This window comes from Pteropus alecto, unplaced genomic scaffold (genome assembly GCF_000325575.1).
Source record: "Pteropus alecto unplaced genomic scaffold, ASM32557v1 scaffold98, whole genome shotgun sequence".
NCBI classification, from domain to species: Eukaryota; Metazoa; Chordata; class Mammalia; order Chiroptera; family Pteropodidae; genus Pteropus; species Pteropus alecto.
Window position 1 is genome coordinate 17,507,220 of NW_006443570.1, and position 23,661 is coordinate 17,530,880.

Consider the following 23,661-nt stretch of genomic DNA (forward strand, 5'->3'; position numbering starts at 1 on the left):
TGAACTCTCCCAGTTGTAAAGCTGGGTTAGGTATCCTTTCTCTAAGCTTTCACAGCATCCTTTCTATCTTTGTTATTGCTTTAAACCTTTTCTGAAATAGTATAATAGTGTGTGTGTGTGTGTGTGTGTGTGTGTGTGAGAGAGAGAGAGAGAGAGAGAGAGAGGAAAGAGAATGGGAGTAAGAGAGGAATGATAAATGAAAAATATGTAAATTTTAAACCCTCTCATAAAATATGTGAAATTTAAACTCTATGGCATTGTCTATTTATGTAAACCTTTGAATACAATAATACCATGTCTTACTCTTCTCTGTAACTCGGGCTCTTGGCACAGTGCCCAGCACATGGCATTTATTCATTACTCAGATGTTTATGAATACATACAATCAGTAACTAGCAGAGCTAGGATTCAAACCCAGGGCTCCAGGGCTGTGTGATTCTAAAGCTCATAATCTTTCTAACACATAGTCCCCTGCCCATCTCAGGAACGTACAGTCTAACGAAAGGGGTAAAGCAAATTGACACCATCACCGGGAGACTATGATTTTGCCAGAAGCAACAGAAACAAGATGCCTTCACCCTTGGAAGAGATTCTCGTCTAAGAACTGGGGAAGGTAAACTGAACCTTACTGAAAGTTGGCAGTAAACTAATGAACATTGCAAAAATTGGGTGCATCAGTAAAGAAAGTTATGTGTACTTTGAAAGTAAAACTGCAATATAGACTGTTCCTTCAAAAATGGGCCAGCATTGTTGGTTAAAAACCCACTCCCAGAAACTCTCGTACAGTGTAGGCGGAAGTATAAATTGTGGCAACCATTTTGGAGAATAATTTGGCAATAATTCATAAGTTTAAATTACATATATCCTTTGAAACAGCAACATTAATTCTAGAAATGTATTCCACCGGTATATGTACACTTAGGCACAAAGAAATATATACCATTACATTTTTAGTTTCATTGTTTATAGTAACAAAACATTGATAACAGCCTAAATGTCCATCCAATAAGGACTGATTGTATTATTGTGAATTCATCCTTGAAATTAAATACTATGCAGGCATAAAAAATGAGGCTATTCTCTGTTTACTTACATGAAACTATCCCAAGATCTGTATTTTAATGAGAGAAAAGAAGTCATTCATGTGAAAAACTGTCCTTATGTACGTGTGTGGGTGTGTGTGTGCATAAACTATTTTTAGAAGAATTCACAGGAAACTAGTAGCAGTGGTTATCTCTGATAAAGGAAGTTGTGGGAAAGATAAGAGAAACACTTGTCACTATCTATTCGTTTATAGCTTTTGAATCTATTACTGAGTCTGTATTGCCTATCCAAAATTAATAAAAATTTAAGCCAACTATGTAAAGAAGCTTAGAAGTTGGATTTTTTTTGTTAGCAACTTTTAATTTTGATATAATTTCAAATTTACAGAATAATTGCAAGAATACTACAAGAAATTTCCTTGGAGCGTGCCTTGCATTTAGTTGTTATGCTTCTTTGATTTGGACATAAATAAAATAATCTGGAATATTATTCAGTCTTTCTCTGTTTTGTCTGTGAGATTTTCCAGTGATTTTGTAGAACGTCCTTCAGTGTAGGTTGTCTTATGTTTCCTCCTGATTAGATTCAGGTTATATGATTTTGATAGACACCACATAAGTGATTGTTGTGTAGTTCTCACTGCCTCTTATCAGGAGCACTATACTTGCCAGAGTTCTCATCCTTGGACTACAGGAGATGAGGCTCTCTCCTTCAGGGCACATGCAGAAGTTTTCAGGTCATTTTGTGGCACCTGAGATGGGAATTTGAATCCCTAAGCTCATCCATTACATTCACCACTCTGTCGAGCAACATTAGGAGCCACCAACCAACCTCATGTATTTGTTAGTTTTCCAAAAATGTTCTAAAGTATCATACACACAGTCAAGTAACCCCGCTCCTTACTTCATATAAGAGGTCAGTTAGGAGTATCCAGGGCAAACATTTTGTGTTTCTCTGTTGCCAGGTCTATCGGTGCTCTCTTTACTACCGAAAATAGAGTCATTGGTTGTTTTTTTAATGTTTCCAAATTCTGATACAAAAGACTGGTGTCTTCCAAAAGCATTTTTTACATTTTCTTCATTGCTACTTATTAATTCAAAAATTTATTAGAACCTCTTTGTTTTCATTCAGAAGCCAGTGAAAATATCTGGCCCATTCGATAAATATTTTTTATCTTCTTAAAGAAATTACATTTTAAAAATCAATTACTGTTAAGCCATTTTTAACTATTTGGGAAGTTCTAAAGAAAATATCTGAACCACGCAAATACCATAATACTGATGCTAGAGATGAGGTATTCAGAAGAGTTTCCTAGAGAAGATGTTGCTTAGGCTTTTAAAGGAGTGAGAACCTGCCAAACAGACAGGGGAAGAAGAGACAGGGCAAGGCACAAGTTTTCTAGCAGAATGAACCCCATGGAAAACTGTGATGTCGTGGTGCTCTTAGGAACTGTAAATAGCTCCTTAATGTGAAGGCAAGAGTGGCCGAGGGGATGGGAGGTGCTAATGGGTGGAAGTGTGAGTAGTTAGTTAGGAGAGTCAGGTGAAGAGAAAAGTGGAAGCCAGGACACAAAAGACCTTGTGTATCTACTGTGGAGTTTGTGTTATTACTCTTTAGGGTTCTTCATTGAAAGGGGCTTATTGTGATCATCTTTGTCACCACAGTGCACATTCTTATTATTTAATCTATCATACTACGTTATTATTCATTTACAACACTTCCTGTTCTTCATTCTTTTAATTCCCAGAGTCAGGCTTAGTGTCTGGCACAAAGTAGATATTGAACAAATATGTGAAGAATGCATCATAAAAGTTTGTCCTAAAAGAGTTACACATAGAGGTCATAGAAATGCCTTCCTTGGTCTCTGGTGAGAGATGTTATCATCCCATTTGTCATCTAGGATAATTACAGCAATTCTTCCTGGAGGCAAAGCAAGCAGGTGACTGCATTACCTCAGTGCTTACTTCATACCATAAGGCTTTCCAAAGCTAATTGAAATCTTGGATTGGTGTTAAAGTGTATACTGACACCATCTAGTGGTAATTTTAAGCCCTAACAAAATTAAAAATTTCATCTTTGATAACCTGAGTTTCAAGTTAGATAAGCTTCTGATGTTTCATAAATTGCCAAAGCATTGTGTTTAATATCATATTTGTTGAACTGTTAATAGTTATACATTTGATAATTTTTTGCATGTATTTTAATTGTGTTTTACAAACTCGATTCCCAGAAGTTTTGGTAAACAAAATATTCTATTTGAAATAAAATGGAATTTTGGAGAAAGTACCTGATTAAATAGACCTGGAGTCTTAGAACAACATTCTTATCTCATATGTTATTTGCTGTCCCTCTTAGTCACGGAGTTCCAGATTTATGAGGTAATTTTTTTTCTAACATCCTTTTTTTTTTCTTATTTGGACAATGTTTTTAAAATTAAAGCACCGTATTCTTTTCATTCGTATCCTTGAAGCATGTTGAGCACGTCATGCAAATTTGCAGGTTAAGCAGAAAGGCTTGGGGTAGTGAACCTTAGCTTTTTATTATTTTTGTGGGTCTTTAAAATGAGTTATGTAGATATTTTGCTTGTGATTAGTTGCTAGTTGATTGACATCTGAAGCAGGGAATTGGATTGTGATCATTGAATTAATTACTCATGCGTAGGGATTGCTGTGACTTAAGTAGCAATGTTAATAAAATAAAACATTTATTAAAAATCTCCTTCCTGCAGAACATAACTGGAAGCATAAAATTAACTGCCTCTTTTTAAAAGTGCTTGCACAATGCCTGGGGGAGAAGAAGAAGCTGAAACACATGGAGGTTAAGTAGCTTTCATAAGGTCTCACTGCTATTACGTTTACAATGTGAGCATTTAGAACCATATGTAAAGGACTAAAAGTCAGTACTTTTAACTACCATATAAACTTTCTGTCTTAACAACAGGAAGATGCATAGGAAAACCATAGCAGAAAAATGGTTAATTTTCTTAAACCTTAAAACCTTAAAGTAGTTAATAACTCTTATTTAAATATACACCAACTACTTGACAGAAATCTTGGTTTTTAATTTATGGTTGACATTATCAATATCTGTTTGTTTCCACTCATAATGATAGCCCACAGCCTTCATGCCAGTGTGAAGGAAGTTAAGGTTCTTTTTTGCCTTGTGGTTCCAAATGCTTAGTTATTTCCCTGCTTCACTGGCCCTGCAACAAAAGGGTTTAGAGGTGGCTGCTGTTCTTGGAGCAGCATTTTGCCCATCTCGACACTGTTCATTCAGCTCTTGGAAGTGACCTGTATGTCTGCCTTTTTCTCGGCATTTGGAGTGTGGTGGTGGCAACCGCTTGTCCATTTAGGTGTTGGCCTAGCTCTGGTTCACATGTTTATGTACATGAGTTAATGTGTAAATAGTAACTATATATGGGTTTTCTAAATTAAATTTTTTTTTCTTTGTAAATATAGATAATTTTGTGCAGTTGCAGTTATATCACATATGCTGGGGAGTTTTTTTTTTAATTCTTTTTTTTCTTTGTTCCTATGACTTTATTCCAATGGCTCACATGGCCTTTCTCCTCCTCACTCTATTGTATGTACAAAATGATACATAAAACATAACATGTAGTCTTCCATATTTTCCCATGCTTATGTAATCATTTATAAAATATATCTCTGTACAGTTGTATATACAAATCATACATGGGGTGACCTTTTAGCCTTTAATGGTAAAAAGGTGAGATCATATTCTTGAATACTTAAAAAATATTTCTACCTTTCAGCCACCTATCCCATTCCTGAGAATCTGTCCCATTGAAATGAAAGCACTAGTTTCTAAGATTATGTGTCAAGAATATTTTACAGTATTATTCAAAATAGCAGGAAGGAAGTGGGATAGTTAAATAATTAATGATATATCTACACCACAGAATTTTAGGCGTCCTTCTAAAAATGAATGTAACTTATGCCAGAAGTGCCTCCTCTACCGTTCTCTCTGTTATGGAGTTCATTGTTTTTATTTGCTGACATTTTGCTGAGGTTCCAAGAGGGAAAAGAAATAAATGTATTTAGATAGTTTTCTGTGTAATTGAAAATCTGGCTAACTAGATTTCAAGACCTGTTTTAACTACTATTTATTTTCTTCCCAGAGCTTCTAGGTTGTCTTCAACTTTTTTTTTTTCATCTTCTTACCTTTCTATATTTTGGATATAGGAAATCCCCAGCCTCTAAAAAACTAAATTCTTTCTTCTTTCTTGGCTGTTAACCCCAATTGGCCCTTTCTAGCAACAGCATCTCAGCACAGCTTCAAATGTAGTAAAAGTAAACTCGTAATCAATGAAATGTCAGTTCAGAAATTGTTCCTGGGATATTTACTTTTTTTGGAGACTCATAGGAAAGGAACAGCATTTCTGAATAACCACAGCTACTTCTTCCTTTTCTTTTGCTTCTGTACAGATTTGAAAAGGGGCGCATCTACACATTCATCGGAGAAGTCGTCGTTTCTGTGAATCCTTACAAGTCGCTGAACATCTATGGGAGAGAGACCATTGAGCAGTATAAAGGACGTGAGCTGTATGAGAGACCGCCTCATCTTTTTGCTATTGCCGATGCTGCTTACAAGGCTATGAAGAGGCGATCGAAGGACACATGTATTGTGATATCAGGTATTTAGAGGGGATCCCCTGTCTGTACTCAAGGCAAAAATGTATTTAACTTATTAGGTACTCAAGGATCCAGATGATTGATTCAATCTTTTTTGAAGTTAGAAACTTTTGCAATTTTTAGGAGAAAAAAAATGTAATGAACTTTAAATATCCAATTATTTATTTAGATCATTTCTGACCATCCTCTAGTCTTGGTTCATTTACAAATCCATGTTGAATCTGGATGGACTTCTGGTCAATTTTGTAGACTGAGGTGACATGGAAAATCTTTCCTTCCCTCTTGGATAAAATGTAACAAAAATTATTTTAAATAATAACAGAATGAAACTGAGACAATGAAATCCTGACATACAGAAAATGGGAGCCAGTGTCTAGGGACATACTGGCATGGGGGCTAGAACTAGTACTGAGGGTGCCTGACGAGGAGGGAGACAGACCCAAAGTGCCCAAGAAGTGGAGCTGAACGCTCTTCTTAAAGCTGCACTCTTCAAGGAATCTTGTGTAGTGAAATGAGCCAGGAAAAATATCTGTCCTCTGACCCAGGATGGCTTCTCCCAAACTGTGGAAACTTCTTTCGGTACTAATAATTCTCACATTTGCATTCGTGGCTTTATACTTTCAAAAACACTTTTAGGATTTTTATTCCATTTTGGTTATCAAGACAACTCTGAGTGGTAAGTACAGCAGTTCTGTTTCTACTTTATCAGAAGAGTTGAGTTCAACTTAATGTTGAAGTTAGAGAATTATATCCTAGGACTACATTTCATAAAAACAAATTATGAAAAGAAGTTGCCTGATCGTGAAACGGAGAACAAAGAAAACAATTGTATAAGACTATAAAGTAAAAAGACAAAGTCCCTTCCCCTTGAATACCTTGTTCCCCCAGAATTCCAGCATTAACAGCTGTGAACGATAGTGTTTATCCTTTTATCGATTTTCTCTGCGTGGGCAAATACATATCGTCACACGTGCATATATAATTATAAGTATAATTATATTGTGGAGTTATAACTGCTATTACATAATTTGTTTTTCCGTTTGACATTATAATGGACATCTTTTCATTACAATACTTATTTCTATAGTATTTAATTATGTAGTATTCCATTAAATAGTTGAATCATAATGTATTTACCCAGTCCTCTACTGAAAGGCATTTTACTTTCAGGGTTTAACTATGACACACAGTCTACAGAAAAACTCTTAAAACCTTTGATGATGATGATTATTTTATTGACATTTGTATTTCCATAATATAAATTTCTACAAGTGGAGTTTTGGGGTCAAAAGACATAAACTTAAAAGTTTAGGTAGATAATTCTAAATTGATCTCTTCTTCCCCCCTTATACCAGTTGTCATTTTCTGTTACACCATGTGTCTTGCGCTTATTGCATACTTTAGTTTTCACCAGAATTACTCTGACTTTCATTTTCTGAAAGACTTATTTTGACCCTGTTAAAATTAAAAGAAATTCTATAGAAAATAAGATTATATTGTGGCCACTGTTTTACTCACTAGATTATTTCTTTTCTGCTAGATTTAAGAGTCATTGCCAAGTACAAAGACTTAAAGGAATTAGTTTATCACATTTTATCTCTTGATATTTCTTACTAGATTAATTTTGATTTGTAATCTATTTGTTATTTTACTTGTACATTAGTTTTAGTTTTTTCAACTTGTGTTCAGATCTGGTAGCACCAATACCATATCAAGACGGTGAAATAACTCAAAAAAGCAAACTGTGAAACATAAGGGATTTTAAATAAATAACTGACATCACAATTTTAAATTATTCCATTAAAAATTAGCCAACTTTTGGTGTAAGTTATAATGTTAAGCCTTGCACAATTTTTCCCCCAGGGGAAAGTGGAGCTGGTAAAACCGAAGCCAGTAAGTACATTATGCAGTACATTGCGGCCATCACCAACCCCAGTCAGAGAGCAGAGATTGAAAGGTAAGGGCAATCTAATAATGGGGGGGGAAATTCTACTTAGAGCTTTATTTCCTATATAGAATTGACCAGGCTTAACCTCTGATATGTATCAACCATTCATTGATGATAAACTACTTTGATTCTCTTATTGCATACTCTACTTTTATTTATATCACTCTATTTCTGTATTTGCTTTTAATTGAAAAAAAGCTTTCTACTTTGGTAAGCTTTATCAAATTATAAAACAGAACAAAATTATTGAGAGGAAAAAACAAAACAGAGGAAAGTGTCCCCATTCTTGTTTATAACTGTTGCCTTAAATGTATGTGGTCAGCAAAGATGTTATAGTTTACACTGGTAGCTTTTATGGTTCGAGCTCTCACAGGTTCTTCGCTCTTTCTGTTACACCAGCATCTTTTAAAACTGTGTTCTGAGGAGCCCTCAGTTCTCTAGAGTGAAAGGCGGCTCTGGGAGGCAGATCCATGCCTCCGCACCATTATTACAACTGGAACTCCTGAAATTAGAAGTTCTAAATGTGATTTTTTTCTAAAAGAGTTTCAGCCGCAACAGGCTGCTGCTCACAGTAAGATGCGTAATGAGGCTCGTGTGCTCTGTCTGAGGCCCAGCGTTTAGCACAGTATCGGACACATAGTATTTGCTTAATAAATGTGTAAGTAATGAATGGATGGGTTTTTTAAAAATAAAGAAATGTGGCTATAAAGCAACGTGATTCAACTTCCTTATGTAGTGTGGACTTTTTGAAGAGAAAAAAAATTGATTTTCCAGAGTGTTACTTTGAAGTTCAGTGCTCATTTACTGAAGAGTGACGCTCCATGTACACATCTCAATCTTCAGTTTTATGAATAGAAAGAAAAGATGCTGGGTTGATGAGAGAGAAGAGACTTTAGACTATACTAACCATGGGCTTTCTTCTTTACATCCTAATTGGGCTGAATGATCAGGTCAAAGAGGTATTTTTCTTAATTTTGACACATCCCCACTTCTGATTTTGACTTTGCAACTAATAAAGACAAAGATATGAGTAAGTATTCTTAATTTCCTTAGGAGCTCAGGATAGTAACTGTCTAAGAAGTAAATTAATTTTATTTCTAAACCCAGGTGGTGTGGTGAAATAAGGCATATGAGCATTAATCAGCCTTTCACAAGCATATCTTACCATAGTTTTAGAGGCAGTTTATTTATCATAAGCAAACAGTTTTTTCCCACATTTTAAAAGTATATTTTCATTCAGGAGGAGATAAGTTTGTAGGGTCACTTACAGTAGTAGTGGAAGGAACAGTTGATCTGCTATATCAGTTTATCTTAGTGGCCAAAGGTATTTCTGCAGGTATGCCCATATAAGAGGAATTTTGTCAGTGAAATCAAAACAAAGACCTAAAGAGCAGGACGAAGTTAAAATGCATCCATTGAAAGAGACTGCTCTATAAAAAGATAGCAATCATTGAATAAAGAGTGAATTAAATAACTGGTACAAAGAAGAGATTCCATGCAACTTCAAATAAAATGATAAGCAACTTCTAATAAAGACCATATTTATAATGTATAACTAAGTGGAATCAGTTTTACAGTTCTAGGCTTTATAAGCAAGTATTTTAAAAAATTGTATCATTTTCTGTATCACCCATTCTTTTTTTCAGAACATCTCTTTTTAAGATTTTTCTTTATGTAAATAAAATATGTTCATTTAAAAGAAAAACTGAAAAATTATAGCATTGCGTTGGTGAAAGTTCCCTGAAATTCCACCCTACCTACGCCTCCAAGCTAGGTAACCATAATGAAGTGTGCTATTCCCTCCAGATATTTTAAGCATTTACTAACATACTGTGCATGAGTATATTCACTCACACGTGAGCACATGCACACACACACACACAGATCCTGCATACATATTATTTTGCAGCTTAATTTCTCACTTTTTAATATATTCTGGATATCTTTCTATGTCAGTATGTATTATACTGGAAACAAATTTATTTTTCTCCATCCCCATTAGTGGACATTTAGGTTGCCTTTTGTGTTTTGTTTTGTTTTGTTTTGTTTTAATTGCAAACAGTGCTGCAGTCAGCATCTTTGCATAAATATTTGCATATCTTTTAATGAAATCTACTTTTTTTTAAAAGGCCCATCCTTTAAAACTTTTTGTAATAACTTTCATTTATCTGTGTTCAAGAGTGAAGAATATGTTGCTTAAATCCAACTGTGTCCTGGAAGCTTTTGGCAATGCCAAAACCAACCGTAATGACAACTCCAGCAGGTTTGGAAAATACATGGATATCAACTTTGATTTCAAGGGGGACCCTATTGGTGGACATATCAATAACTACTTATTGGAGAAGGTAAATGTGCTTGATTTCTGAGGGTAATGTAACAAGCGCTTAGTGTTTTTTTTATAAACCTAATTATGTTTATAGAATTTCTTTAATTGCTTCAGAGTAGTTTTAAATCCTATTCTCCCTCCCTTCCTGCTCCTCAGTTAGCTTTCTATGATAAGATGGTCTTCTTTTGTATTCTCTTATTAACACAATATCAAGTTGTAAAAAGCTGTGGACTTTTAAGATAAAGAATAAGTATATGTGTTGGGGGAAGTGGGAGTGATATGTGAATATGTGCCAGCTTCTGGGTAAGGTTTAACCAAAAACCAATCTAGGACTAATCGGTTCCACCCTTTTTACACATCATTACCTCCCATATTTTTTTTTTTATGCACGAAGAAGAGCTATCCTGTACATTCCCTGAAATAATACTCTTTTCAAACAATCACGCCCATACAAGTCTTTTTTTAAATTGAGATTTAATTGACATATAACATTGTGTAAATTTACGGTGTATAACATTGATATGATACTCCCATGTATTTTATTTAAAATAATTTGAAATCTCAATTTTTTTAGTTTCTATTTACAGCATCCTTTATGATGATGTGATGTAGTGTAATCTATTTTTCTTTGTTAAATTGGAGTCAGACTGTTAAGGAGATAATGTTTTTAATCAGTCAGCTAAAAAAAGGATAGGAAATGCCAGGTATTATCGGTCTTTTTTCCAAAATGTTTCATGGTTTCACTTTACGTGCATATTCAATCAAAAGGATCCCTGTGAATGGATGTACATTTTCACAGCAGCAATCTCTTAATAGCAGTTTTTTGGGAAGTATCTAAGGCAGGGGTCTCAATAGACTGATCTGGCCCAACTGATTTTATTAAGGGCTATAAGGCATTGCTCTTTGAAATGCCAGCAAACGCTGGGGAAGGGAATGTTGAAACTATTCCTCCCTATTCTCCCCTCTTCCAATTTCTTCCCCACTAAAATATTCTCCTTTTAAGATCAAGGTTAAAAAAAATCAAAATAGCTTTATTTTCGGAAATTTTAGAGAACTCTGTTTTAAGCAGTAAAAAGTATTACCAAAATAAATTGCACAGAAAATTGTATAGAGGAAACCTAATTTTAGGTGGGTACTATCCATGGGGTCTTTAGACATTTAAGTGCACTGTCGATAACAGGATTCACTGAGAAAGTAGCTTCTGTTTTGTTTTAGAGGTGCATTCTCAGATTCAAATTTTTAATGTGTTTTTTCTTAGTCTCGAGTGATTATGCAACAGCCAGGAGAAAGAAGCTTTCATTCTTTCTATCAGGTTAGTAATCTGCTGTTAGGCAGATAATTGATCATTTGTTCAGTTGTACAGGAAATGAATGTTTTTATATTGAGGCTCTCCCCTGTCCTGTGCCTCCCTTGCTTCCATTGGCCCATGACACGGTACACATGTATGCACACACACACACATTCTACCCCCACGTGCTTCTTCAGAGATTTGACGAGCACAACTATTAGAAAGAGCTGGCAGGTGGTCAACCAACCAGATGACTGCCTTGGTTGAGCATCACATTTTTTTGTGGTGTAGATAACAGTTTAATGATGTATAAAAGTTTTTGAAATAGGAAATCCTGAATGCGTTGAATTAATTTTATTTTATTTTGAATTGAGGCTGTTGTTTCCTTATTTGGGATTTCCAGAGATGAGAATGCAAACTCAGTTTATTTTGTTCATGGAGGTTATAAAGCAATATGATTAGTTTAAAAAAATAACCGTCTTTATGAATTCAAGAGAATTGTCTTCCTTATCTCATCAAAGCTGTGCTTGCTTAGAAAAAAATTTTCGAACACTTTTTTGGGGAATGCTTTTAGAGACTAAGACAAATCTTTTAAAATAGCCCTCCTGTTGGCAAGTCTTTTTACTCAGGGAACAAGTTTGATACATTATTATGATGTTTTTAAGGCCCAATATAACATAAACCAGTACTAAAAAAAGTGAGTGAGCAAATTAAGCAATACTGTCTTGTATTTTTATAAAATAAAACTACAAATCAAGATTGATTTTCACATGTAAACTATCTCTGAACGTGATTGAAACATGACAATACTAATTGAAAACAATTCAACCAAGCTCAGTTTCTTCCATAGGGAACTGCTTTAATAGACAGTACTCCTTTGTGTATATAAGTTCTGGTCTGTTTTGTTTAAAAGATCAGTTTTTAAAATCTGATCATTACACCTTTTAAGTAAAGCAAAGCATACAGTTTAATATAGAGAATTTAAACATAATGCTTTCCAAAAGGAAAGTTATATAAAAGGGCTACCTGTATTATGTTTTTGTTGATAGTTTACCATGTTTTCAATAAACTACTTTGTACCAAATATAAAAGAGTTCTGTTTATTTCCAAGAACCCATAACCTTTTTCCACTGTTTGTCCCACATGAAGGAAAGTGTTAAAATTTCTTTGTCTGACACTACAGTTATGGTTATCCAGTTGTCCTCTTCTGAGATACAGAGATTGACGAGGAAAAGCCATAGCTATTTTTTTCCAGTGTGACTTGGCATATGACTGTCTGCTGATACCTCTTACTTCTGTGACAGTATTGACTTTTTCTGAATTCGGAAACACTATTCTATCCTGTCTGGATAATAAGGCTTCTAAGCAGGTGACTAGCAGAGAGAAGAGCTTCCTATTTTACAAACAACCATAGTAAAAGCAAGAACTTTTTATACCAGCTATGTTGTGAAAGCCCTAAGACTTTTTAAGCAACTTTTTTCGTGGTTGTATAACATTCTCCATGACTGATAACTTCTGAAAGAAGCCATTTGCCTTAAAGGTAAAAAAAAAAAAAAAAATCTTTAAAACCAGAAACAAGAGGATCTAAGTGAATTAAGCCCAGAAAATGAATAAAAGCTAGGTTGCCTTTGTTAGACTATGTGGTATATTTGGTTCGGTATGTATTTTGCCAATTTATTTTAAATTATTTTTCAGCTACTCCAAGGAGGTTCAGAACAGACACTTCGTTCTCTTCATCTCCAGAAATCCCTTTCATCCTACAACTATATCCATGTAGGAGCTCAATTAAAGGTGAGAGTTTCCTCTTTGAGATTGCTCAGCTATAGAATCAGACAGAAAATCAGAGGGAACATTAAATAATTAGCTAAAATAAAAGCCTATTGCCTTTGGGCAAATGAATGACTCTTTTATTCTATTATTAAAATTCTCAAGGACAGAGATTCAATACATCGTTGACTCAACAACTTTGCTTAATAACCCATTACTATGTTTTATCACCATCCAACAGGAAAGAAGTTCTTATGATCTTGAGGTTTCTTCTAATTTTTAATCCTATTCCTTTTATTTTGATACTATAAAATATTGATATGACTGGGAAATCTGCCTCAAAAGAAGATACCATATGATTTTGCCAAAGGCAAGTTGTTAAGACAAAATTTGAAAGCATATTGGCTGAAATGACTATCAAAGTTCTCCATTCACTGTTTTTTGAGATATTGATTTTGATGTATCCTATAAATAGTTGTCTGACCCTTGGAGCATTTTGATCAGCTTTCAGATTTTTCCATTTTTTTCCTTCCCTTGCATGTGAGCACTTGCACACACATATGCAGGTACTTTTTGCTCTTTTATTTCTAATTAGTTTTCTGCCATTTTTCAGCTAATCCTAATAATAGTGTAGTTTGTTGATGGTAGGTTATAAAACAGTAATTACAGTATCATCTTATTTTGTTGAGGGAAAGGTACTGTATATAAATACATAAAATAAGACATAGAGGGAAAAGACCAAAGTTTTGTTTATTTTAAATGGATGACATTACAGATATTTGTGTTCTTCTGATTTTCCATATTTTAAATTTCTTGTGCAATTAAAAATATACTGTTGTTGGGAAAAATAAAAGAATTTATAAAAGGAAAGGATCTAAGATGTTCTTTTTATTTTTAAATTTTTATTGTTCATCTTAAGCTAATTATACCTGCATTACTGGTTTACATGTATTATTATTGCCATGCATAGGAATACATTATATTTAGGGTTTTACAGTTAATTTTCCATTGTTTGACATTTAAGTTGCATTTTTTTACTTTTACAATCATCTGAGAGCAAGAGGGTTGGCCGAAAATAAATTGAAAACAAACAAAACACTAGAGGGCAACACTCTAGCCTTCTGAGAATAAGCTGGAGGTACTAAAGAGGTGTAAATGGTTATAAAATCAATACTTAAAAAGCCAACGACTGGAAATATTCCTTTTTATCAAATTGTCTTATTGACCAAATTACTTTTGGCCAGGTCATGTAGAGGCCCCCTAGAAAGCAAGTAGTAAATGAACATACAGCCTTCTCTACAAGCTAAATATAGCTTAGTTTCCCTTTTTGTCAAAGTTTTCCATTCTTATTCCTTCCCCCTTTTTCTTCTTCTCTAATAAAAACAAAAGAAGCATTACATGATCATAGTCTAAATCTAAAATAGAGATTAACCAAAAGGAAACAAAATACACTAAAGCTTACCATCTAGAGATAATTATTGATAACGGTTTATGTGTATATATTTATAAATGATATCATACACTAAATCCTGATTAAATGAACCCTCTAATAATTATGACTATCTTCCCATGTTAACAAATGTAAATTAATTGAATGATTTCAATAACTATAAAATATTGTACCTAACTATCCTAAATTATAGAAATCATGTACAGTTTAGATATTTGGGGTTTCAGGTAAGATAAGACTCAATTAAAAGTCTCCAAAAACAGGAAGGAACTTAATTATCTCGCATAACAAGGAGCCCTCAATGGAGCAATTCCAGAGTTGGTTAAGACAGTTCCTTAACGATGTTGCTAGGAACCCAGGTGTTGTTTGTTTCTCCAGCTTACAACTCTGCCATGCTCACTGGATTTAGCTTGTCTCCGTAGGCTGACTTTCCTCATGGTCCCAAAATGCCAGCAGCACCAGGAGTCACGGGCAGAGGATATGCTTCTGACTTATGTCCCTTTATAAGTTAGGGAAACCTCATGTCTTATTAACCAGAATGGCATCACATACCCATGGCTGACTACTAATCACTTGGTAAGAGAAATAAGATCACTGTGATTAGTTTAGAGCAATGAAGATTTACCTCCTGAGGCTGGGGGCACCAGTCCTGAAGGACACATGCGCTTGGAGAGATGTGAACGAATCAGGCTCTGTCAGCAAGAAAGAAATGGGGTTTGGGGAATGGCTGTTGAGTAAGCAGCCAACAGTTTCCCACAGTAGAACATTTAGATTTTCTGTCTAATTTTGCAATTTCAACACATTTGCAGCTTATAATAATAGTAATATCCAATACTTGTCGAATGCCTTTTATAGGCCAAGAATTAAGGAAGTGCTTTATATAAATTGTCATTCAATTCTCATAACAATCCTGTAAGAGATATATTATTATGCCCATTTTACCCATGAGGAAATTGAGACTCAGTGAGATTCAGTGTCTTGCCCAAGATTAAAGAACTAGTAACTAGCCTGGTTGTGTCTTGGACACTGGAGGAACGTGTGCTCATCAGGCAGAGAGGACTCCTTCCTGTTCCCTTCCTCAGCAGGCAGGAAAGTCACCAAGGAAATGATCAGTCAGGCCCTCTGGAGCTGCTGCTTTGGGAAAACTTCTAAGATAGGCAGTTACTGTTGCTTCGTTGTGAATTTTCATTGCCACACTTGTATTTACAACCTAATCACTATAGCTCCTCAAGGCAGGTGAGTATCTTTGAACCTTGTCTTACAATTCAGTTGGGCTGCTACAACAAAAACACCATGAACTGGTGACTTATACACAATAAATGTTGATTTCTCAGAGTTCTGGAGGCTGGGAAGTCCAAGACTAAGGTGCCTAGAGGTGTCTGGTGAGGCCTACTTCCTGGTTTATAGATGGTGCCTTCTTGCTGTGCCCTCACAGAGCAGAAAGGATGAGAGATCTCTGGGGTTCCACCCTCATGACCTCACAAGGCTCCACCTCCTAATATCACCTTTGGGGTTAGGATATCAACATATGAATTCTGAGGAGGACACAAATGTTCCATCTACAGCAAACCCCCTGAAACTGGTTAGAAGGTCTTACGCACTAAATGTTTGTGAATAAGTGAAGTTATAGTCCCAGATTATTTATTAGATTGCTGAATGATTGAGGCAGGTTGCTTTGCTTTGGGAGCTTACTTTCTCTCACCTGTGAAATAAAAAGCCTCCCCATACGAGAGAGGGAGTGTTGTTTCCAGCCTGTATAAGACTAACTGTGGGACAAAAAACCAGAGGCAACAGTAGTAGCCAGGCATGTGTCTTGGAGGCTCCTACAGTCAGTATTTCCCTTTGTGATCTCACAACGCATGCTGTTTCCTTCCTTCATCACAGAATGGCGATCAGCTTTTCTGAGCCAGCTCATGACTTGCTCCCTTACTGAAGGTTCCAGAAAATATGTCGTGCTTATTTGGGGTTATGGCAGTGGGCATTGTGTGTGCTGAATGATGTTTCTGCCTTGGAACTCATTTTTATTCTCTTTGGACTTACTACAAAATCATCAAAACCTTGGCTAAACTTGAACTTAGTCTCATAATTATTGAATTTTAATGCTCATATGAAATGTCTGTAACTTAAAATGTTTCATTTTCATTCCTAGTCTTCTATCAATGATGCTGCAGAATTCAAAGTAGTAGCCGACGCCATGAAAGTAATTGGCTTCAAACCTGAGGAGATTCAGACAGTATATAAAATTTTGGCTACTATTCTTCACTTGGTAAGTAGGGTGCCTCTGAGAATCCATTGCCTCCCTGTGGAGACAGGACGTCATTTCAGACTATTTTGTTTTTTCCCTGTAAATTTAAAAAGTAATTCATGTAAAAAAAATTCTCTTAGATTTTGAAGAAATTACTATATCAGTAATTCTATAATTTTATAATATTATGAGGGATTTTTCAAGCCATGATAGGTTTTGAGACTGGCTTTAGTGAATTTTCTTACTGATATGTCAGACTTAGAACTGATTAATTTCAAAGATAAAAGAATTCAGTAATGATGTGACTACCAACTAAAATTTTTTGACCAAAAAAATTTCTAATAGCATTTGAAACATTGGAATCATAGATTATTAGAACTGGAATTTTGATTGTCTCTTCTGACAAATTGAGAAATGAGCCCTTAAAGAGGTGTTATGACTGGCTCAAAGACACAGCCAGCCAGTTCATGGCAGCCAATACAATAAGCCAAGTTGGCCGACTTTATGGTTCAGTTATCTTCCACTAAACCACACCAAACTCAGAAGAAGTAAAGAACCATGTGTAAAATATCTTTCATTACTGTTTATATAATTAGAGATGTTTACAATATAATGAACATGTAACCTTATGATAAGTAAATAATAACATAAATTCAAATCTGGAATAAAAATTACCTTGCACTTTAATGCAGTAAAGTTTAACTCTAAGTGAATCAGAGATATGTAAGCCCTATATAAAAATATAGCAATACAAATGACATTTTAAATAAATGTTTCTGACTAGGAAAACTTTAATTTTATAAATTGTCTCATCCTTTGAACCAGTTTGCAAATACATAAATATAGTATAACAATATCCTTCAGAATCCAAACAGTTGACATAATGATTCTAGAATTCACCTGGAACAATAAACATGTAGGATAATCAAATAAAATGTATTAAAGGAACGTATTATTAGGGTAGGGGTAAGGGAGGAGAGGAGACATGACTAATTCTACCAGATTTAAAATGTCAGTAAAAGCTACAGTACCTTAAAACTCATTGCAAAATTCAGTACCAGATTAAACAACAGATTAGATGATGTGCTGGACACTTGGTAGATGGTTAGTTTGCTTATTGAATGAGTGTAATATAAATAGACTGAAAAACTTGGGGGAATTTCATATTATAGAGGTGACATTTCAAATGGAGGACAAGCTAAGCAATTCAATAAATGGTACTGGAGCAACTAACCATCAGAAAAAATAAAGTTAGATTCTTACTTTACACCTCATACAAACATAAATTCTAGGTGGATTAAAAGCTTAAATGTATGAAAAAACTGTACAAGTATTAGAAGAAAATATTAAATGTCCACAAAATCTTTGGAATACAAATGGTTTAAGTATGACACCAAAGAAAAATTCATAAGCAGAAGATTTGTAGATTTAACTGCATAAAAATATAAAACTTCTACCCATCAAAAATAGAAACTGAAAATTAAAGATAGATAAGTATCTGGAGAAGAGGGAAAAATGGATGGAACACTAGATTTTTTTATATGTTGAGATATGTAATATATTTAGGAAAATAGTTGCTACAAAGTCACTTTGAATTATATCTTAAATTGGCAAATAATCCCTGGCATAATGTTTCAGATTCTCATTGGAAATGGTGTGTCTTGTTTTTTCACTTTTGGTATAGGGAAATTTAAAATTTGTAGTGGATGGTGACACACCTCTTATTGAAAATGGCCAAGTTGTATCCATTATAGCAGAATTGCTCTCCACCAAGACGGACATGGTTGAGAAAGCCCTTCTTTACCGGACCGTGGCTACAGGGCGCGACATCATCGACAAGCAGCACACAGAACAGGAAGCTAGCTACGGCAGGGACGCCTTCGCTAAGGTGGGGTTTTAACTTATATTCTCTGGGCCTTGTGTTGATGTCAGTCGCAGTTTTAGTGAACTTCTGTGAGGATGTGTTCAGATGTTCCTTGAAAGTAGGTTAAGACTTTTAAAAACCGTGATGATAGTTTTTGGCCGTCGCGGTCTCGATAAAACTCCCTGACTGTGAGTATCACTGTTCCGAAGAAAGCAAAGCCGACTGACTGGCGAGCCAACGATGCTTACTTCTCAGGGCTCCTCGCTTGCACGGGCCCCTCTCGTGGTTTTGCGCAAGTCCCCTTCGAGTCCACTGATGGAGTTCTGATCCATCCTGTTTAATGTCTCTGTGCCCGTGTATGGTGATGGTTCCATAATTTATTAACCATCCTCCTTCTGAGTCATTCGCCTGGTTCTCTTTTTTTGCCCTTACAAACAATGCTGCATATCGGCTCAGTTCATCTATCGCTACACACAAGTGCTTTTATTTCAGCTGGGTGGATTCCCAGGAATGAGCTTGCCAGGTCAAAGCACACACTGATTTTAAACTTTAAATTTACTGCTTTTTAAGGGGTATATAGTAATGTCTTATCGTTACTTTAATTTTTCATTCCTAGTATATTTGAGTATCTTGTCATATAAGGTATTTAAATCCGTTCAGAGAATTGCCTGGGTATATCCTTTGTTCGAATTTCTTTGGGGCTCTTATCTTTTCATTGTCAATTTATAAGAGCTAATAACGTTAAACCTTTGTCTAATTTCTGTGTGGCAAATGCTTTATTTTTTTAAGTCTAACATTTTCTTTTTGCTGGTTGATTAGTTTGCTATCTATTCCAATTCTTACTCTTGTAAATCTCAGTCTTGGTTTTTAGTCTAGGGTAGAATTTACATTTATCCAAGTGCAATGGAGAGTGGAAGATTTGAAGGTGGGAAAATGACATCAAGTTTAAATTTTTAAAATGATAATGCCGGCCTCAGTACAGATAATCTTATGGAGTACACAGTGAGAAGGAAGGTGGATCGGGCAAGCGTGGAAGCAAATAAACCAGTGAAAGGGATATTCCAATAATCCAGGAGAGAGACAGTGGCAGCTCAGACTAGGAAGGCAGCAGTGGCAATGGGGAGAAGAGTTGAGACAACTGTACTTAGAAAATGAAATTCACAGGACTGACTTGTCTGGGGAATGATGGAATCAAGGACATTCCTTAACACGATCTGGCTCCGACCTGCCTCTCCTGCCTCATTTTATGCCATATTCCAGCCTGCTTCCTTCACTTCAGCACATTAGTCTTCTCTCAGGCCTTACGAGTTGTCTTTATCCCTGTCTTCCTCCAGCCACAGGGCCTCTCTGCCTGTGCTGTTTCCTCTGCTGGGATTGCTCTTCTCTCTCCTCTTGCTTGTTTAACTCTTACTCATCCTGTTCTCAGCCCCCTTTCTCAGAAAAGCCTTCTCTGGCCTCTCGAAACATTGAAAAGGTTAAATTCTCCTCAGATCCCATTCACCTCACCTACATTTATTTATTTGCTTGCGTGTTTGCTTTATTGTGCGTGCATGTGTGTGTAGTTTTCCCCTCACCTTACTCCCTAAGCTCCTTAGAGACTGAGACCATGTTTATATTTCCTTAGTACTGTGTCTCCAACAAACTGCACATAGGAAGTACTCAGCAAATACTTGTCGAAAGAATGAATGAATTTCTAAATTTCTCTGGCCGTTTATTCATGGTCAAAAGTAGGGTAGGGACAGTTTTGGGGGTGGGAAAATTGGAAAATTGGACGTATATTGGAGATGGCTGTGAGTGTCGTTGGGTAGGCAGTCACGCATAGGAATCTGGAGTTCAGAAGAAAGGTCTGCATTGGGATAATACACTTGTGAATAGCGCTGTATTACTATTGTTTAATATTAGGTGATACAACCTAGGAGGCTTCCGAGAGTGAAGAGAAGAGGACCAGGACAGGAGGAATTCTAGCTTTCAGAGGTCAGGTAGAGGAGGACCTACCAAAGGTCACCAAGAAGCAGCAGGCAGTGAAATAAAATAAATAAAAGTTAGGAAAGTGTAGTATCGTGAATCCCGGAGAGGAGAAGGTTTCTAGAAGAGAGTGGGTCACTAGGTTGAGAGGTGCTGAGTATCTGAATAAGATATCCACATAGCGGTGTAAGAAAGTGTCTCTGCAGAGGGACCCAGGGTCCTTAATGAGCTGTTTCAGTGGAGTAGTGGAAGCTAAGCAAAGACTAGACCGGATTGAAGAGTAAAGGGGAAGTGAAGAACGGAGGCATGTGTATAGATGTGTATCAGTAAAGAGCGAGTGGCTGCAGGGAGATGTTAAAGAAAGGCTTTCTAAAGATGTGATGTCGGCAGGGCATGTTCGTATCAGGCTGTGTTAGTGTATGGTGCCTTCGTCTACGTGAGACTTGGCGTATGTATCCTTGTGCATTGGATGTGTGTTTGACTCTCAAGGAATTTCAAACTGGCCTTCAGCTCAGATCTTTATTTAGCATTATAAATCAAGATTGATATTTTTCAATTTTATAGAGTTTTAGTGGAACAGCCGTGAACTCGAGGGTTTCCACTTTTTATAGTTGATGAGATTAACAACAAAGTGATGAAGTGACTTATACGAGGAGTAGACAAATTATCGAGATAGGTGGGCACAGAAACAAACCTGGGCATGTTGTTGGAATACAGTACGTGGAGCGACTGATAATAATCTTAAAAGTCCAAACTATTTACTGTAGTTTTGCATCCATTGTGTTGTTTTTTTGTAATAGACAATCTGTATTTCTTATTGTTCTGCTTCGGGTAATAACAACTGTCCTAAACGAGGAAGAGGAGGAGGATAGGAATTTAAAACGTAGCACAAATCTAAACTTGGGACTTGTTCCCAGTGGGCAAGAATTTACGATATTGTTTTCTGCACAGGCGATATATGAGCGCCTTTTCTGTTGGATCGTGACTTGCATCAACAACATCATTGAGGTCAAGAACTTTGACACCACAATCCATGGGAAAAACACTGTTATTGGTGTCTTGGATATCTATGGCTTTGAAATCTTTGACAACAACAGGTAAACAGGATAAGATACTTTAAACACTGTTGTTTACATTTTGATTGTTTAAACCTAATTTATTCCTTTTCTTGCAGCTTTGAGCAATTCTGCATCAACTACTGCAATGAGAAATTGCAGCAGCTATTTATTCAGCTGGTTCTGAAGCAAGAACAAGAGGAATACCAGCGGGAAGGGATCCCATGGAAGCACGTGAGTGGACTTCTGTGGAAAATGTCTTCATGTGTTTCACAGATTATTGATAATGTTGCATCTTATCATTTTAAGTATTTTTAAAAATCTTCTCGGGTATGTGAAACACCAAAACCTTTGCTTTCCTTTTTGGGTTTCTCTAATTTGATAGGCTTCCTTGGTGGTGCCTAGAAATTGCTGAGTTATAACCAGTAAACTTAACATTTTCAATTTATGGCTGATACCACATGGATTTTCTGGTTCACATCTGTCTATGAAGAGTTTAGCGGTCCAATATACGAGACTTTAGGTGGTGAGCACATAGTGCAATAAACAGATGATGTATTACAGAATTGTACACTTGAAACTTATGAAATCTTATTAGTGAATATCACCCCAATAAATTTAATTTAAAAAAGAGTTTAACATCATTAATAAGTTATTCAGAGCAACTCTTGCCTTAAATTGGCTGAACTTTGCTTCCAGATTTAGTTTCTTCTCCTTCCTCCTTTTCTTCCTTTTTTTCTCTTCTTATTCCTTTTTTTCTCCTTCTCAAATTGTAAACTAAATGATATTTTAGTGTCTTCAGTTAATGTTATTCCCATTCTCTGAAATCCTTGCATGAAAACAGTATATTAACTTGTCTTTCCATTTCCTTTTCTGTGTGTCACACTTCAGTTATCGCCTCTCTTCTCATGGCTCTTTGTGAACGTTAATATTTGTCAGTCAAACTCGTCTAGTAATATATAGCCAGAACATCTGACTGGTCCAGGGCACAGACCCAGAGATCACAGCTCGTAAAGCACAGCTAATAAAGCATAACAACAAATATCTGCTTATGATAGAAATGAGACGTAGTAATTATTTTAAATTTGTATTTCTAAACAGTTTCGAGGACAGATTTCTGAGTTTTCATAAGTTTCAGTGTTTATAAAACTGCGTTTATCCTCTTGCCAGATAATGTAGACAATAAAAATGAAATCAATATTTTTTTTGATGTTTGGTATAATAGTGAAAAAACTACTTGAAAAGCTGTATTTAAATTACTTTTATATTCCTTCTCACCTTCCTACTTTCTGTCTCCCTCTCATTCAGAAAAAGGACACAATGGTATAATTACTAACTTTCCTGACTCAAATGCATCTTTGCCTTTCATCATGCGTTAAACATTAGAATACCATAAACAATTTTGTTCACGTATATCAGTATAAATTTTAAACCAGAGTGTGCCATTACTTTACAATAGAATTACTTATAATTTTGATTTAAGGAGTGAACTCTCATAGCACATTTAAGATGTAATTAAATTCAATTAAGTTTATATGCAGCTTTCTTGGAATGGATCTGTTGTATAATATAATACACAATTATAACTAGGCTTAGATTTTTAAAGCAAATTCAGTCATAAAACTTGTTATTCAGATGTGATTCAGAGATACTGGTCAAAAATATTCTTTAGCAATCAGAGTTTCAAATTCCACAGACATAGTTAACAAAGGGAAAAGTCAGCAATTGCAGTAGGCTATTTCACACATCCGAAAAAGGAACAAAAGCCCTAAACATGCAAAAATTCTTAGCTAAATAAACCAAGAAATACGTGTCCTAGAGGGAACAAGGCTAACTCCAAGGTAACAGTTACTGACCATATGCCAGCTCCCCGCAAATTAGAATCGCTATTCTGGGCAAGTATTTCCTTTAAAAACCCCAGACTTCTGAACACTTTTTAAGGGAAAATTTCAAGTATAAGTAGGAACAGAGATTATAATGTAATAAACTCAGTGCACCCATCACCCCTCAGTGCACCCATCACCCAGCTTTAACAGTTATCAGTGACAGTCTTGTGTCAC

General features: G+C 35.6%; 1 protein-coding gene across 2 annotated transcripts in view; it reads left to right on the forward strand.

Moving 5' to 3' along the window:
• Positions 1–524: 524 nt before the first annotated feature.
• Positions 525–23,661, forward strand: part of MYO1D (myosin ID) — a 216,891-nt gene continuing 193,754 nt past the window's right edge. For both annotated transcript variants that reach the window (XM_025041584.1, XM_025041585.1), the window contains exons 1-10: positions 525–613; positions 5,487–5,695; positions 7,557–7,650; positions 9,821–9,986; positions 11,226–11,279; positions 12,951–13,046; positions 16,622–16,738; positions 18,402–18,605; positions 21,498–21,643; positions 21,721–21,835. In XM_025041584.1, coding sequence (XP_024897352.1) covers positions 540–613; positions 5,487–5,695; positions 7,557–7,650; positions 9,821–9,986; positions 11,226–11,279; positions 12,951–13,046; positions 16,622–16,738; positions 18,402–18,605; positions 21,498–21,643; positions 21,721–21,835 — 1,275 coding nt within the window. In that variant the 5' untranslated portion in view covers positions 525–539. The remainder of the gene's footprint in view (positions 614–5,486; positions 5,696–7,556; positions 7,651–9,820; positions 9,987–11,225; positions 11,280–12,950; positions 13,047–16,621; positions 16,739–18,401; positions 18,606–21,497; positions 21,644–21,720; positions 21,836–23,661) is intronic.